We start from the raw sequence: 14,283 nt of genomic DNA on the forward strand, positions 1-14,283 counted from the left end.
AAATTACTCTTCTTGTTTTCTGCACTTGGGCTTCCACTTTGTGTGAGTGGCCCTGCCTCTTGATGCAGCCATTTTGTGGTTATGCACACTGCCCTGTGTCAGAAATCCAAGAGTGCCTTGAGTTCAAAAAGATTGGGGACCCCAATCTAGGAAGTTTATTTCAATTTCATGATGGGACTGTGGGCAGGTTTTCTTACATCCTGGTTTGTGTACTCTAGTTTGGAGTATCTGAGGTCCATTTCTGGAGCTGGATTATAGGCTTCAACTGAAGTCTGAAGTAAGGAAGAAAATATTTCTGTATTAACAAAGAAAATGGGACTTCCGCTGTTTATTCCAGGCCTGGCCAATCCAAAAGGATCATAGTTTCATACCATTGCTGGAGCCTGTGTTCCTATCTGCTGTTTCCTTCTCTAAGTGAAGTGGCTCTGAGCACAACTCATACAAGACACTCAAAAAGACATATACTCAGGACATGAGTTTCTTAACTAAATATTTAAATTCTCAGGTAGTTTGTGTGTCTGAGGTTAGGTTTGGACTGAGGACTTTCTGATTCACAATCACACCACAGAAATTCTCAACCAAACACAAGATTCTTAGTGTCCATGGTTGTGCCACTTGCAATGACAAATAGAGGGTAAAATTGCCAAACTAGCATAAACTTTCTGCAGCATTTTAGGCTAATTCTTTTGAAATTACTGGAGAAAATTACTACCAGGTTTTTACCAATCATCAAACAAACATGCTTTTAAAACAAAGTAGATGTTTATTAAATGATATCTCTATTTTCTCAATTGCTAAATTTATTTAAAAATAGATTTTTTTTGTGCAAAGGCATACGTAATTCAGCTGCCACAAAGGTTTCTCCTCCCTTTGTGTTCTTATTCTTCATGGGATGTTAGGAGACCAGACTTGCCAATGCACTCAAACTAGACAGTCCATTCATCTTGCTGATCAATGTTTGAAAAACATCAAAGCTGATTTTTCCTTCTTTATCTACTTGCACATATTTGGCGATATCACTGAGAGAGAATGAACCCTGGGGGAGGGGGGGGAGGGAATGGAAAACAAACAAAAAATTATGTAGACATTTTTAGAACAGACATTCATTCAAGGAAAAATGTTCTGGCTACATTATGCCACTGGAATATAAACTGATCAATTATAGTTGAATTTTTAAATACAAAACACAGTGGGTATACTTTGTACCTCGGGGAATGTAGTTCAAAGAATAGAGCCAAATTTTGTCTGGCTACATAAAAAGAAAACAGTTATTTTGTAATGGCTACATGTAGGTGCATGGGTGAAAAGGGAGAAGTTGGTTCTATTTGACCAGCAAAAACCTATGGTAAGGATCCTGGAACCTGTATGTGATATGGGGATTAAAGTACAGAGGGGGATTAGGTGAGGTTGAATAAAAAATCTGGCTGGATCCAGCACAATGTCTTGGAGGCTTACATAGAAAAATATAAACGGTGGTAATTCAGAAGACGTTAGGTAGATTGTTATGATGATATAAGAATATTTATGCTGCTTAAAAAAGTAAAAAATCCAGAGGTGTATCATGGTGGGGGACTGGGCCAGGGAAACTGTGAGGAAATTTGCCATGTAGAAGCCCCACTCCACCTACATTGTGTCGGCAGTTGCAGCAGCAACACAGAAACTGCACAAGCATTCGTGAGTGGAAAACTCCTAAGTTAGGTCTTGAAACTGATTCTGAGTGGTGGCCAACCCAAGCATCCTCGCCTCTAGTCCTAAAGACTGGGATTATGTTAAACTTTAAACTGTGTAAACTTTAAATTGAAGGCTACTATTCCATTTGAATGAAAAAAAATTAATAAACTAATGCAAACTGTTTAAACATTTACTTGTTAACAGTTCTGTACCCAATTATATTAAGAAAATGTTTACCTTTGCATAAAAGTGAAGTTATGCTATTTTCTCAGTAGAGAGTTACCAGAGAAAATAGCATAACTTCACTTTTGAAAGATTTGCTGTTCGCTTAATTGCGTGTAATATGGGAGTGGGGGTGGGTTGTAACATTTCATAGAAATTATTTCATAGAAAGTTGTCATTCTGGGTTCAAAATCTTTGCAAAATTCTTATGGGCTTTGCTTTGTAAATTCAGTTATATAGCCCTGGGGTACATTATCCTAAACCCATTCATAGCTGAGATATTTTTCTCTAATCAGATTTATGCCAGAATTGTTCCCATTCATAAATATAGTAAATACTCTGAATGTGAAAAACTATTTCCAAGATTTGGAAGCAAACAGAAGCCTTCTAACTGGGAAGTTATTCTGGTACCTTTTTGTCTAGCTGGTTTTTCCAAGTGGAAGGAAGACAAGTGAGATGAGCAGGATTTAACAGATACTTATGTGACAGGAATGTTGTCTAACCAGGACAATTAGCCCATTTCCCACCAAACAGGATTGTCCTGTTTGACATTTCTATGCAAGTTATTGTAATGTCTCACTAACTATGGGATTCTGAATAGAAACAAGTCTTGTTCACACAAGCTATTATTTTATCTTTGGCTACATGTATGCAAAGTCAGGAAGGAAAAGACTGTCCTTGGATCTGTGCATGGAAGCAGGAAGAGGCTGGAGGGTAGTCAGATATGTTCAGAGGCTGAGATTTGTTTCTGCCTCCTCAGAATAGGTCAGTTACACTAATCTGAACCCACATGCCCAGCAGAGGACAGGAGGACACATTTTACTTTTGTCTGGTAGATTTTTGTCCTGCCCTTCCTTGAAGGACCTCAGGAGTAGCTTACTTAGTTCTCTCTTCACACATGTTATCTTTACAACAACACTGTAAGATAGGCCAAGAGAAAGTGATTGACCACAGTCACCAGTGAGCTTTATTGGTGAGCGACAATTTGAAACTTGGTCTTCTGTACCCCAATACTTTAGTCATTATATTATGTTGTAATCGATTGGGCAGGGGTGCTTGGGAATATTGGCAGAGGGTCTGGGTTTTGTTCCTGCTTTGTCATCGGCAGATCCTTGCCCTGGTTTCCTGATAATAACTTGTTTATTCTGATATGAAATAATCTGAGACAATTTTTTAAAATGATAAACAGAATCAGACTTTTTTTTGGTACATTCTTAGCTTACTGTTTTTGTTGAAACATTTTCCCACAGTAGTATTCTATAGCTTAGTGTCATTCTCCTAAAAACCTTTCAAAAATTATTGTCTCTTCCTAAAATAAGACTTCTGTTTTCTTAATTATATGCTAGTGCAATTCAGCTTCCTTGGCTTCATTTCCATAGATTTAAGGAAAAAAGAAACTACTAAACCATGACCATACAGCCCAGAAAGCCCACAACAGCCAAAAAAGAAATCCTCTCTAAATACATGTAGAGACTGCACAATTTATGTAATCTGATAAGTACTGGTTTTCTAGAAGAAAATCTTAAAATGTTAATTAGAAGTATAGAAGTTAAGGGAAAATGAAATATTTGAAGATGCTTACAGAATTTGGACAATTTATGTTAATTTTTTTGAGCCTGTGGGCACTTTTGGAAATCTGGCACAGCATGGTTGTTGCTGCCTCAAAATGGCTGCCATAGGAGGTGGAGCCAGCTGTAAAATGGTTGCCACAGTGACAATCCCTATGCTGTGGCAGCAGCTGCTGACAAACCAACATTTTAGAATTGTGCAGAACCAGTCAGAAGTCTTCCTGGGCAAAAGTTCAACCCCAGCCCTGCTCACTTTCTGAAAACATTTGACGGACATGATGAAAAGTATTGGCGGTCACTATGTGCTATTAGACACCACATTGGTGACCCCTGATTTACACTATAGTATACCATGTAGAGCCAGCATGCTGTAATGGCTAAAATGTTGGAGTAGGATCTGGGAATACAGGTTTAAATCCCCATTCTGCTGTGGAGATTTGCTGAGTGACCTTTTGCCACTTCATTACTTTTAGCCTCACAGGGTTGTTAGGAAGATAAAATGAAGAACAGAAGAATGTTGTAAGCTGCTTTGGGTCCCCACTGAGGAGAAAGGTAGGATTTAAATTAAGCAAATAAATGTAACTAAATAAATGTAACTAGTAGTATATTTGATAGAAATTTGAGGAAACTTACCAAAAGATTTGAGAAATGAGTCTGAAGCAAGTTGTTAAGTCCTGTCATGGAGAGCAGATGGGTACTACCCTCTTTTATAGCAAACTGAGTAAAAAGTTTTAAAAGTTCATCACTAGTCATGTTGGCCATATTTATGTATCTTAAAAATGCCAAAACGCTTTTGAAGAAAAGCTGAAAAAGAAAAACCCAAAGTTTACATTTTTGAAGTTTGTAAAGGGAAAATACCAAGATTGAATTTGAGAGCAAACAAAAAAGTCTGCTACATGCAACTGGGGAAAAAAGAGTAGGAGTATATATGACCATTGTGGTTAAGTAATTTCTTTTACAGAGAAATCTTTAATTCTGCCCATACAGAAATAATTACAAACTCATTGACCTTATGATATATAAACTTTATGAAGGTGCATTATTTTCTTGTACGGAAAAACTATTTATTTCAAAAGCAATTGTGCTAGGAGAAATAAAAATACTTTATATAAAGCATAATGCAATTCACTTTAAAATATTACATTTATGTGAGATATTTAAAAAGGTATCATTTATGTATAAAAGATACTACATATATATACATAAAACATACTTTACCTAATGCTCTAACCCAGAGGCACTGCAGGCACAACTGAGAAGGTCTGGGTTCAGACTTGCTTTATAGATTTTGCCAGCTTTCACTCCACCCTGATGACGAAATATCTTTACGATGGTAGATATTATTGAAAGTTTTTCTATTAGCTTTTTAAACAGCTGCCAATACTTTGTCAGTTTTTCAGGAAATCTTTTATTTTGTGAAAAATGGTGATTGGTTTTTGCTATTTTTTTTCGTTTTGTAATCCAAACTTGGATCATCCAAACTTTGCTATTTTTCTTTTTGTAATCCAAACTTGTGTGATAGGTTGTGATATGCCATAATGTTATTAGCATGGTTTTTATATGAAAAGGTTCACAGAGCCCATTATCTTGGCAATCTATGGAATATATTTATGACTATAAGGATTAAAGTATTATAGTTGGCACATAAACATTTAATTTTTGAATTACTTGAGCCTTTATTTTTGTCCTCAAATCACAATTGACATGGCAATCTCATGGAGTTTTCAAGGCAAGTTCTGGTGGGTTTACTATTGCTAATCTTTGCCTTCTGATCCTTGGTTGTCTCCCATCCAAACACTAACCAGGGCCAATCCTGCTAGACTGGACTGTGCAGGTCACAGCTGAGTCTTTATACATTGTAACTCATACTGCGTTATTGAGAAAAGATGTGGGAGATCCAAGGAAGCATCCTCCTGGCACCTTCAGTTTTCTTAAAAATATGCTGCCGGGGATCAAGTTTTGATCAAGTCACTGTGCCAGGGAATTAAACATCTTCCCCTGTCTCCCTCTTTTCAGTTCCACAACTTAAAGCAAGCCAGGACACCAGTTTCTCTTGAAGAAACAGCATGTTGAGGGGAGGGATTTAACTTTTCCCGAGTCCATGTTGTAGCCCCAGTCCACCGTCTCATGGCTGCTTTTTTGGAAACACCCAATTATAGATTCTGTGTATTTCATCTGGCCTTATAGAACCCAACATCTACCAGTTGAAAGCAACCAAAGGAAAAAAGACTGATTTCTTAACTGATGAAATCACAAGATTTATCCTTGAGGGAAAAGCTGCTTCAATGGGAACAGGGCTCCTTGGGCTGGAGAAAGACTCTACTGAGTGGAGTGGTAGATTGTAGGTGTACATTGCTATGGCAATTCAGGAGAGCAGCGAGAAGCAAGACTCAGGCCTCCTTCCAGAAGAGGTTCATAAAGTCATGTCTCTCTTAAGCTTTTAAAAGTAATGCAAGACATTTCTGTTCCGGTAGACATTTGGCTAGCAGAGAGTTCTGTATTTTGGGGTGTTTGCATTTTGAATTTTCATGTGTTAATAATGATTTTACTGATTTCATAGAGTACTTTGTTACTTTGACTTGTGGAAGATCAGTATAACATGCTTTAACTAAAAGAAAGTGAGGTGTAAGTTACCCTGACGTGGATGGTCCAGGCTAGCCTGACCTCCTCAGATCTGAAAAAGCTTTGCAGGATCAGCCCTGATTAGTACTTGGATGGGAAACCACCAAGGAAGTCTCAGATGGTTGTGCAGTGGCAGGCAATGGTAAACCACCTCTGTTTATATTTTGCCTTGAAAATCCTACAGGGTTGTCATAAATCAGCTATGACTTGACCACAGGTTATACACACAAGGTATAAGTTGCTGGATTGGTTGTGCTGTGTTAATGTTTTAAGTATGCTGATTATCCAGACTGATCTTTACCATAAATGCCACAGCTTTATAATGAGGTCCACTCCGCACAGATATGTCAATATGCTGACAGGTACTGCCTGTTACTGCTTGTTTATCTGCTGTACATCTGAACACCCCCACATTTCCCATAGGGTGTGTGCTTTATATGTTGGGGGTGTGTGCTCTGAATGTTAACAACTTAATAAGAGGTGGAGAGCTTTGAAGATAATTTATTCTGAAATTATTTCTGGCCTTGAATAAACAGAACGTTGTCTATATTTACCTTTCATTTCCTTAAACTTGTTGATAGTAAAATTCTGTAAATATAATTGTTGAAGTTTGTAATAAATCTTCAACATGTTGTACTGTAGTTGATCTCTACATATTCACAACTAAATAGATATATATTTACCAAAGCTGTATATATTTATTATTGCAATCAAGAATCATGATAATTAAATAATTAAAATCTAGACAAATAATAATTCCAATGAATAATCATTTCTGATCACACAATTTGCAAATACTGAAAATCCTGAGTAAAAATTTATAGTTTAATACAACAAAACATAACTACCGTATATACTCGAGTATATAATACAGCCGACTCGAATATAAGCCAAGGCACCACAAAAAAAATCCTAGGTGTTCAACTTATTGACTTAGTATAAGCTTCCTTTGAATCTTGACTCACAGTAGTACAAGCCAAAAAACCTTGAAGATTTGGGAGCAAGATGAGATAGAGTTACTTAACAGAGTTTGCATTAGGGATGAGCAGCTTTCCAGCACTCTAGGAACACAAATGAAGCACTGTTTTCCTCCAAATGTGGAATAATTCTGGGATTCATAGCCGTGCCAGCCTAAACTTTGCTCCAAAGAAAGTCTTTATCTTCAGCAACATCAGCATTTGGCAGTAAACTACTGTATGAAGAATTGTATTAATCTAGAATGCAACGCACCAATAACCCTTAGGAGAGAAATGCCTCAGTTTCTTTTAACACACATACACATGCACACACACACACACAACCTAGTTGTAATGCTATGCAGGATGTCCTTGCAGCTTGTTTTTACGGCTCTCTGGTGAGTTAGAAAAAAAGCAGCAACATGCTTACCAGATCCCCACAGCAGCCCCAGCTCTGGCCGCCATCTTGGAATTATCATATATACTTGGGTATAAGCCGAGGAGGGCTTTTTCAGCATAAAAATGTGCTGAAAAAGTCAGCTTATACTCGAGTATATACGGTACTTATCTAATGATGCATGAATAGATTTTGTAATTGTACAAAATTTTGCAGCCTTTGCCATAGTTTATTTTTATCTGCTAAAAACTATTAAGATTTTTTAGGTCTTTTGGGGAATTTTTGTAAAATGGACAGCATGAAAGAACATGCCCTTTTAACCAGAGTTGAAGATCTAATGGCCAAACTGTACTGTAAGGTAAAAGACATTGTCTTATTTGAGAAATCAAGGGGAGGGCAACAATAGTAGGGATAGGGGGGCTATGGCTTGGAAAAAGATCATGGGAACAGGATATATGATCAATGATATACAAAAGCATGCCAAAAAAGGAGCATCTAGTTTATTTATCCATACTCTAGCAAGGGATGTGAACTGTCTAACTCAAATGGGTAGAAACCAGATTCCTTTTCCACAAGGTGCTTGGAGTCATTTTTCTGAGCAATAGGTTTACTTCTTACAAAACAGTAGGTATAATAATATTATAAAATAAAATTACAAATTAAACCACTACAAAATGTGTTGAGAACAAACTAAACAGTACTAGGTAAAAATATCCTGAGCTCATAATTTTTAAAAAAGCTTCAATAAACTAGAAGCCAATCAAATCTATCTATATATTAGATATGTATCATGGTTTGCCATTGCCTGCCTCCACTTGGACTGAGAGAGTTCTGTGATTAGCCCAAAATAACTCATTAGGCTTCATGTGGAGGAGTGGGGAATTGAACCTGGTTCTCAAGACTAGAGTCCACCACTCTTACACCCCACTGACTCACTATGACTCACTATGACTCCCTCCCTTTCTTCTTTCCTCTTTTCCCTTGTTTTTAGCCTTAGGAACGGGCGCCTGTTTGAACTGTTTTATACGGGTTGAATGGCTTTGGGATTGAGTTTTAATTTATATGTAATGTGCTGGCCGGAGTTTTAATGTTTCACGCTATGTTGCTTGAGTTGCTCGTTAATAACAGCCACATAAGAGTTGTTGAGTCGCCTCTCGAGGTCTCTTCTGTCGAAGAGGCTGCCCTATAAATCTAAAATATAAATAAATAAATAAATAAATAAAATAAAATATATTAACGGCAGAAATATAATCACTTTTGGGGGAATTCTTAGCATCTCTCAAAGGCCCTTTGGAAAAGAACTGTCTCAGTGGAGGAAATTCCACAGCCTGGGAGATACTGTGAAGAAGGCCCTCTTCTTCACCCCTACCTATTTCATATCCTGTAGAGTTTGCACATAGTGAAATTCAATGTCAGTAGTTCCCAAGCTGCTGATAAACTGGCTCAAGATGGAAACAAAAACTCCTTGCTATCCTCCTTGCTACCTATTCATCACACAATGAGCAATATCCAGGATTTCTACCAGTGCTGCATATCTGTACCTTCAAGAGGAATACTAACACATCCAGAACAGACTGCAACACTACTCCAGCTGGATTTTCCCACAAACTATCAATTCATCTTAATTACACACTATTAAACTTCACTGCTTCACTTTCCCCACACTATTTCTTCTTTTCCTCCTGATAACTCACATATCCTCACCTTTCCCTGTTTCATTTTCTCCTTCCCACCTGCCTACCAGCCTTTTATCTGACTCCCTTTTCAGCTATATTTATTTGCCTCATCTATATCGTACCTTTCTCCACTGTGGGGACCCAAAGCATCATACATAATTCCTCTTTCTATTTTACCTTCATTACTATAGCTGTTCGACATAAATATCCAAGGAGATGTATGAATTAAGAGCCCCTCGGGGATGGGGCGGTCTAGAAGCCCAAAGTATAAATAAATAAAATAAATGGACTTTTGCTTGAAGGAATGCTCTGCTGGGTCCTAGAGCTTGGCTACTCCCCCCCCCTTCTCTGTTATCTTTAGAGAATCGTATTTAAGCGCCACTTTCATCAAAACCATTATTGCTTGCAGTATCAAACACAGACCTTTGAAAAAAGGTCATTTGTATAGTCCCAGACAACTTTTACCAAGATTTGCTTGTTCCTGCCGTGGGAAACAAAATGGTGGGCACAACTTTACAAATGGACAAGTCTTGGTAAAAGACATCTGGGGCAGTATGAATTATTTTTTTTCCAAAGTTGTATGTTTGATACTGCAGGGAATAATGCTTTTGATGAAAGTGGCACTTAAATACGATTCTCGAAGGCTAAAAGAATCAGCATTGTTTTCCCCAGCGGAAACAGGATCCTATCACTTCCATTGGGGAACGCAGATTGCACATTGTTTTTTATGTTGAATGAGGTATACTACTGTGTAGATAGATTAGGTTGAGACCTTATGATTGCCCTGGCCTAAGCTTACTTTTACTCTAAACACTACACCTCATTTCTTCACAGGGTGACTACTCTTTCTTCATCCTTTATTGGCATTGATTGGGGTGACTATTTTTGAGTGAACAGCCAAGCCTGGATGAGACAAGCAAGTCATATGGTTTCAAGGTGGTTGCTGTTGGGCCTAACTCAGATGAGTGTTTTCTGATAGTCCAAAACAGGGGTAGGGAACCTGCGGCTCTCCAGATGTTCAGGAACTACAATTCCCATCAGCCCCTACCAGCATGGCCAATTGGCCATGCTGACAGAGGCTGATGGGAATTGTAGTTCCTGAACATCTGGAGAGCCACAGGTTCCCTACCCCTGGTCCAAAACAATCCTGTAAAGGGCCCTGCTCCCTCCCTTTGCTTTACTGACAGAAAACAAGATTTGAAGGTACCAGTACTATTGTGGTTGCCTAGCAACAGCATTTTTTTACTAAGATTGTAGGTGCTGCTCCTATTATTGGGGGCTTTAACCCCCTTCCCTTTTAGAGACTAGAGTAAAAAATAAATGATTCTTTTCTTTCCCAGACTTGGAAGGAGTAGAGGGGCTAAGCGGTGAGATGAAGGGAAGGGACTCAGGAAATATTTCCAAATGAGGAAACAAGACAGGAGATCACCAGGTGGGAAGAAGAGTGTGTTTGGATGTAGTAAGTGACATGTCTGAGTAATCTTAATTATATTATTTTGACAGTCACACTAATTTGTGGGGCATGTAGATGTGTGTACATCTCTTTCTTTGACAGAATGCTAATATGGCAGGATTATTGTCTGGGCAAGGGCACACTGGTTAGTCACTAGGAGGCTTTGATCAGTGATCTAGTAGCCAGTTAGGGTGAGGCTTGACTTTCTTTTAGGACAGTGATGGCGAACCTATGGCACGGGTGCCAGAGGTGGCACTCAGAGCCCTCTCTGTGGGCACACGCACACAGAGTTCGTCATGTGGGGGGGGGCGTGGAAAATCAAACACACACCTAGGCTGGCCTAGGCCACTGAGCACAACGTGCGTGCACAGCAGTGAGCAGGGAGAACTTGGCTGGCAGGCCTGGTGCCTGTGCTCCAGGTGGCTGCTGCAGGGGGGGAGGCGCAGAGGAGACAGAGATGCTAGAGAGGCACAGAGTGGTGCGCGCGGGACTTGCTGGAGGCTAGAGCAGGCTGGCCCCTGCTCAAGCGGGTGGGGCAGAGGAAGAGGGAGCCAACCAGCTTTTTCTAAACTAAAACCTCAGTATTCAGGTTAAGTTGCCGGGTTGGCACTTTGCGATTTGGGCACTCGGTCTCAAAAAAATTAGCCACCACTGTTTTAGGATATCTGTCCTCAGTAAGTGTGATGGAATTAGACACAGTCCTGCACATTCTGATAGTACTGCATCTTTGGTGTAGTAATGGACCAAAACTTTTTCATTGGTTTATCCAAAGAGAGATGAGAAATGTTGGGTCATGCAAGATAGAGGGAGATTGGAGAGAAGGACAAAATGGAGGCCTGTTGACAACACCTTTGGTTTTGAATGCACATAGATGTAACTTATATCCTTTATTGTCAGAATAGAAGTTAACAAAACATATTTCTGTTTTCTCAAGAGACAAAACTTCAGTTTTTGAAGGTTAACGAGGACACCTCCCATTGCCAGAGTTTTATGATTATATACAGGATACAAATCAGCCTACAGCTGTGTATGTGACTGATCGCTTGTGTTTCAATGAGTAACATCTTTAAATTAAGGGCAGCCAGTAAATCTAGATTAGTTTTATAAAAATGAGATTTTCCTATGATGAACTGGTTCTAAATTTTTAAAATGCTTGCCAGGTTAGTATTGAAACTTCTGCATTTCAATCAGTCTTCTAAGAATGGTTAAAGTTTAATAGCTTTCACATAAGGGGAAAAGCTTTTTTAATTGGATGGTAAAGAATCATTTTGCAAGATTGCCGGACTTGTGAGACACATCTACCATCAGCTTTAGTGGGATTCCTAGACTTAGGTGGGCAGTAGAAATAATTATCTTTCTTACCTGACTCAAGTAAACTAAGGCTCCTGAAACACTTGAGACTGCTTCCGGGGTATTAGTGTGGCGCCACCGGTCTCATAGCCCTTTCTAAGCTGTCACATCACAAGATTATGAAATGTTGTGTTGCTGGTTGCTATAACAATACTAATTAATAATTTAAGTTTATTTTTGTTTGTGTGTCAAAAATCCCACTTATTTATTACAGAGATTTCTACTAGGAAGGGCAGTCTTTGTCTTCAGCTAGATTTCTGTGACCTTTCCAACGTAACTAAGATTGTGTAATACACCCCTCATTTCTCCCTGTGTCCAACATTATTGCATATTAACAGCTATTCCTATAATGTTGATTTTAATTTGTATATGGGAGGAAATCATAATTAGGGTGCCATCTCTTCAGGTATTATTTTAATCAGGTTTTAATATTTTAATATTAATAAGTATATGTTTTATATCTTTGTTTATTATTGCTTGTCTTGTATAACTATGCTGTTGTTAGCCACCCTGAGCCTGACCCTTGCTGGGAAAGGTCAAGATATAAATCAAATCAAAAATAAATAAATATACTTTCATGTTAATTTAACCAGAATTGGAAACACACTCGATAAAGTGTAATAATTTACCATAATGAATTCTGCTGCACAGGCAAATCTTAGCCATAATTAAGGCCAGCAATGGTAGGATTGTGATCTCCTAAGCACAGTTAAACAGGGAGAGGGGGATCTTATGAGTGCAGTCCCCTGCAGATCCTAAGTGTGAACTGAAACTACTTCAGGTTCTTCTTGAACAAATGTATCCCTGATCAATTGTATCCCTCAACTTTATAAGTTTCATTAGGTAGCTTATAGGTGACCCATGTGCGACTATCTTTAGAGTATGACTTTTCTTCAAGAATCTTCACAGAATATTCCCTTGCGTTTCCAGCAGTGGTGTAGTGGTTAAGAGCAGATGCACTTTGCTGGAGAACTGAGTTTGATTCCCTGCTCTGCCACTTGAGCTGTGGAGGCTTATCTGGGGAACTAGATTAGCCTGTGCACTCCAACACACGCCAGCTGGGTGACCTTGGGCTATCACAACTCTTCAGAACTCTCTCAGCCCCACCCACCTCACAGTGCGATTGTTGTGGGGGGGGGGGGGAGGGAAATGAGATTGTAAGCCTCTTTGAGTCTCCTTACAGGAGAGAAAGCGGGTGTTATAAATCCAAATTCTTCTTCTTTTATGAATTTTGTATTGCAACAAAGAAAAATAGATCTTCAGCAACTTTTAACTCTTTTCTTGCTTCCAAGTGTTACCTAAATATAGTTGATTTTAATTACTTGTGACTGATGTCATACTCATGGAACTTCCAAGCCAAGCAAGAATCAGGGTACTTTTCTCCAGCCTTGTATGTGGCCATATTTTGTCCTTACTTATTTTACTGAAAAAAATCAAACACAAGTAAATATTTTTCTTTATTAAGGTCATTGACATGCCTGAACATAATCCTGGAGATATGGGAGGAACAATGAGATTGGGAAAAAGGAAAACAGTGTTTAAAGCCGAGGACTCAATCTTAAGTAAGTTGTGAACCGCCTGGCAGATTTATTTACCATTATGATCAAAAACAGCATACGTTCTGCACTCTAATGGCTTAAAATGTAATTTACTATATAATTCAGTATCTTTTCTACTTTCATCATTATGGCCATATCCAGTAGTGGGATTAAATAATTTAGCAACTGGTTGTTTACAAGCACCATTTTAACAACTGGTTCTGTGAAATGGTGAGAACCTGTTGAATCCCACCACTGATCTATTTATATAAAAAGCAATCCGTCTGTGAGTCGTGCTCTAACTCCGATACCACTGGACAGATTGCTTTCTAATTTTCACTCAATGTGCCTTTCCAATGTGGGCAGGTTTTCGGATATTCACATTGCTGAAATTCAATACCTGAGCCAGGTAAAACGTCTTTTTCCTGGCGCACCAGGCCATGAAGCTGGTTGTGTTTAACTGTCACCCTTAGAATGTTTGTGCAGCATGTCTGTGGCCTGAGGGGTTGGTATGCCCTTACACTGTTCGCACAGATGGCCAGAGATGAGCATTGAAAACAGTAAATAGGTAATACGCACTCTGGACGGTTAGGTAATATGCACTCTGGACGGTAACTGTTAGGTAATACGCACTCTGGACAGTTCCGTTGTGGAATGGAAAGGGTTACCTTATACTACAAAACAAGACACCACCATATCACAATGTGAATTGAAAAGGGAAAGAGGGATTCCATTTGACCACCCCAAAAGGGATCATTGGACCTGCATGGACATCTGTGTGGGTTGCGGACTGTGATGAGAAGGACAATTGCCACAGCAACGCGTGGCCG

At 38.9% G+C, this 14,283-nt stretch overlaps 1 protein-coding gene and 1 long non-coding RNA gene across 8 annotated transcripts in view; one reads left to right on the top strand and one right to left on the bottom strand.

The window, feature by feature from the left end:
- Nucleotides 1–14,283, top strand: part of CTPS2 (CTP synthase 2) — a 77,010-nt gene that overhangs the window by 43,874 nt on the left and 18,853 nt on the right. For all 7 annotated transcript variants that reach the window (XR_007244313.1, XM_048494389.1, XM_048494391.1 and 4 more), the window contains one exon: nt 13,381–13,477. Coding sequence is in view for 6 of the 7 variants with exons in the window: in XM_048494389.1 (XP_048350346.1) it covers nt 13,381–13,477 (97 nt within the window). In the remaining variant the exon portion in view is untranslated. The remainder of the gene's footprint in view (nt 1–13,380; nt 13,478–14,283) is intronic.
- Nucleotides 744–4,723, bottom strand: LOC125431527. Its single transcript, XR_007244314.1, has 3 exons — nt 4,680–4,723; nt 4,095–4,265; nt 744–1,036 (listed from the first exon to the last, which is right to left on the bottom strand). It is a non-coding gene; the product is annotated as an uncharacterized LOC125431527 (long non-coding RNA).

The sequence above is a fragment of the Sphaerodactylus townsendi genome, linkage group LG04 (genome assembly GCF_021028975.2).
Source record: "Sphaerodactylus townsendi isolate TG3544 linkage group LG04, MPM_Stown_v2.3, whole genome shotgun sequence".
Lineage (NCBI taxonomy): Eukaryota > Metazoa > Chordata > Lepidosauria > Squamata > Sphaerodactylidae > Sphaerodactylus > Sphaerodactylus townsendi.